Here is a 3,753-nt window from a genome sequence, read left to right as displayed (position 1 = left end):
GGAGGAAGAGGAGGAAGAGAGGAGCAGGAGGAGCAGTGAGGTCTGTCAACAGGATTAAAAGATTACAGGCCACTCTGTTTAATCTCTGGTCCACGTGGTGACGGGATGATGATGTCACACTTGGCAGCCAGTCATGACACACCAACACAGCACAGCACCACACACACGCACATGACACACACTATCAGCATACACACAATAACAACGAAGTACACACACACACACACCACACACCAACACAACAGCGATATACACACACACAGACACACAACACGACACACCACAATCACCACCGCACACAACACAACAGCACGATGCACGATAAACCACACGACACACACACACGCACACCACACGGGTGTATAGAGTGTGTAAATAGATTTATACACTGTTTACTTGATTGATTATAGATTGAATCAGCTCCATATAGAACTGTGGTTACAGTTGACAGATATAAATGTCCTTTCTGACACACTCACTGTGTGTTTTCTCCTGCTGATGAACAGTCGTGACCTTTGACCTCTCAGCTGCTGTTTCACAACATGTGTTGTACAATTCTTTACGTACACACTTCATTACAACCTTCCTTCTGTGTCACGTCCTCCTCCCTACAGAGTCACTCAGATTTATTATCCTGCAGTGTGTGTGTGTGTGTTACTACTGCAGTCACCCTACCAAGGACAGGCCACACACACACACACACACACACACACACACACACACAGTGCCTGGACTTCTATCTTTGTGAGAACATTTTGTCTTTATGTAAATCTCCAATGTTTAACTCTGAAGCCACAGTTTCTCCCTCCAACAACAAACTAATGTTAAATGCTAATGTGGTCCAGAAACAGCAGAATGCTCCTTTAAAGAGTGAGTTTGATAAATCAGGTGTGAAGAGCCGAGTCGGACTGAAGGAGGTGACCTTTACAGACTGACACAGAGTCAGTTACCAGGACATCAGTGTGTGTCTGTAATGTGAGAACTGAACCTTTCCTCTTGGTTCTCTGTGATTTAACTCAAGTCTGACCTTCTCCTTCTCCTCCTCCTCCTCCTCCTCCTCCTCCTCCTCCTGCCTCTGTGTGAACATCCAGACCTTTCTCATCTCCTCTCCGTCCAGCTGAAACTGGTCGACTGTGTGAACGAGACCTTTTCAGGTGAGCAGTTATTTTTCTGTTTCTTTTATTGCCTTTAATTGATAGTGACAGCTGTAGAGGGGAGAGAGGGGCCGACACTCAGCGAAGAGCCACCGGTCAGAAGAGGTTTTATACATCCACTCCTATACAGTGCAGACCAGGCCTCTAATGGAGACCTGCCTTTAACAGTTTTAAGTGTCTGCTGTCTGTAGCTCACCTGAACACAAACAATCAGCAAAACTCTGGATGTCTGAGGCTCCCGAGGAACATGAATGCACCACAGCACAGAGACAGACTCAAGGTCGACCAATATGGTTTCTCAGGGCAGATACAGATTATTAGTAATCAAGGAAAGCGATATATGATGTTGCAATCATAAAATTAACACAAATTCAACCAATCACTGTGCATTCTGAAGGTTTTTGCCATTTTCATGACAAGTTTTTGCAAATCACTGTGGTTTCCTATGAGTTTCATCAATCATAGCCACACAGAGTGTTACGTCACCGAACTGCAAGAGGTCTGCCACGCCTTTGATTTTTAATGAATTATACAACAAAATATGTTTTTATTTTCACTTTCTCCTGTAACCAATTGCAAAAAAATGCCTGAAAAACTTTGCAACATGCATTCGACTTTATAGAGGGCAGTACATTCAGATTTCAGACACTTTATGTACTCGTATTTTTACTTAATATGGACTTTTACATGTAAAGTGTTTGTTCATTGTGGTATTGTAAAGGAGCTGAATACTTTAGTTTTAGACCATGTGAGAGAGCACCCAGTGAGTCAATGATCCACAACAGAAACAAGTTTTAATCATAAAACTGCAGTTAAATATTAAAAACAAACTTCTTCCCTCAACTGTTAACTATTCACGTGTTTATGACAAAGTCCTGCATCTTATGTCCTGTAACGCTCTTTGTTTGTTTGTTTCTTGTAGTTTTACATTATTGCTATTTTATATCCTCTTGTACTTTTCACTGTTCAGTCTCCTGTTTGTTGTTCTCATTGTTTGTTTATTAGTATTTTATGAGAGATTTGTGCGCAGTGTGAAGGTGAAAGTGCTCTGTGGTACAACAAATGTAAAATTGGGGTGAAATTAGATATTAGAGCTGAAAAATGACCTTTTAGTCTAAATTCAATATAAGCTGTGCCAATTGGAGTTAGATGTACAAAGTTAAGATATATATCTATATATATATATATATAGATATATAGATAGATAGCTATAGGATGGAGCTGGAAGCTAAGAAAAGCTGAACAGGGCAGTAAATAGACTTCTCATTATAACGTAAGTAAAAATGATTAAAACAGATGGGAACCATCAAGTAGCGTTTTAAAAAAGGATATAGGATGATATAAAAGTCCATCATACAAAGAGAGTTTTTGACTGTCAGCATTCATACAGAGGCGTCAGACTGTGAGTCATAAAACTCAATGAACCTGAGAGACAAGATAACACACACACACACACACACACACAGAGTCTGGTAAAAGCCATCAGTGCAAGTAACAGTATCTCTTCTCTCCCTCTCTCTCTTCCTGCTGCTGTGACTCAATACAATCTCTCAGTCAGTATTCCTGCAGTTAGCGTTGGTACGATGTATTTTTAAATAAAGTTGTATTCAGAAACAGTCTACAGTCATCAGAAAAGGACGCGTGAGGTTTGGATTAAAGAGCCGAGACCTCTGAGCCAGATCAGCCCCAAGAGGAGAGGAAGAGACCCGGGACAGGCTGGCCCAGCTTGGAGTTACTGTTACAGAGACCTGCTCCCTCAACAACCCGGATTAACATTCGACCAGCGGACCGTGTTCGGAGCCGACCGAGCGCAGGACGAGAGGAGGCGGAGTCTGTGTTTACGGCGATGATGCTCGGTGCTCAAACGCAGTGAAACTGAATGGACACTGTTTGTTTTTATGGGAATATGAAACTGAAATGTAACGGGCGAGAAGTAGAAATTACCCAAGAATATACTTTAAAATACACGATAAAACCAATGTGCCGAAATAGTCAAATTAAAACTTAATATTCACAAATATTCACAAAATCAGAAAGAAAGAAAGAACGATGCACAAGACAACATTCCTGATATTCCCGAGGCTGAGACGAGGATTTCTGCTCATGAAGTGAACACTGAGTTACTATCGGACCAGCTCACTAAACTCTTTATGAAAACACAGGGGGAGGGGCGTGGCTTCAGTCAGGGAAGGGGCGTGGCTTCAGCTCATATGTTGTCCAGGTGTGTGTGTTGCGCCTCACCTCCTCCGTTCTTGTAGCACAGGTATGGGAACCTCCACACGTTGCCGAGTCCGACAGCGAAGCCCACGCAGGACATGATGAAGTCCATCTGCCGCGTCCACGTCTCTCGCTCCTGGTATCCTGGCCCCGCCCCCGTCACCACGCCCGCTTTCCTGTCCGGTCCAGCACAAGCACTGCCGGACCCCGCCGCCGCTAGCGGGACGAGGCTGCCGTTAGCTGCTGCGGGGGGGTAACCGCCGCCGCCATTAGACAGGAGGAGGGGGTTCTTCTTGGTCTCCTCCAGGAGAACCAGAGAGCAGGAGGAGGCTGGCAGGGCCTGTTTCTCCATCACTCACAGTCAGGAACCAGTCAGGAACCA

General features: G+C 44.0%; 1 protein-coding gene across 1 annotated transcript in view; it reads right to left on the bottom strand.

The window, feature by feature from the left end:
• LOC118324141 (plexin A3-like) overlaps positions 1-3,723 on the bottom strand; it is a 20,341-nt gene extending 16,618 nt beyond the window's left edge. The window contains exon 1 of the mRNA XM_035656296.1: positions 3,396-3,723. Within this exon, the coding sequence (XP_035512189.1) occupies positions 3,396-3,723 (328 nt within the window). The remainder of the gene's footprint in view (positions 1-3,395) is intronic.
• Between the last annotated feature and the right edge of the window lie 30 nt (positions 3,724-3,753).

The sequence above is a fragment of the Morone saxatilis genome, unplaced genomic scaffold (genome assembly GCF_004916995.1).
Source record: "Morone saxatilis isolate NCDOM2014 unplaced genomic scaffold, NCSU_SB_2.0 Contig15, whole genome shotgun sequence".
NCBI lineage: Eukaryota > Metazoa > Chordata > Actinopteri > Moronidae > Morone > Morone saxatilis.
Note: the sequence above shows the minus strand (reverse complement) of the source record. Positions and strands in the feature narration are given on the sequence as shown.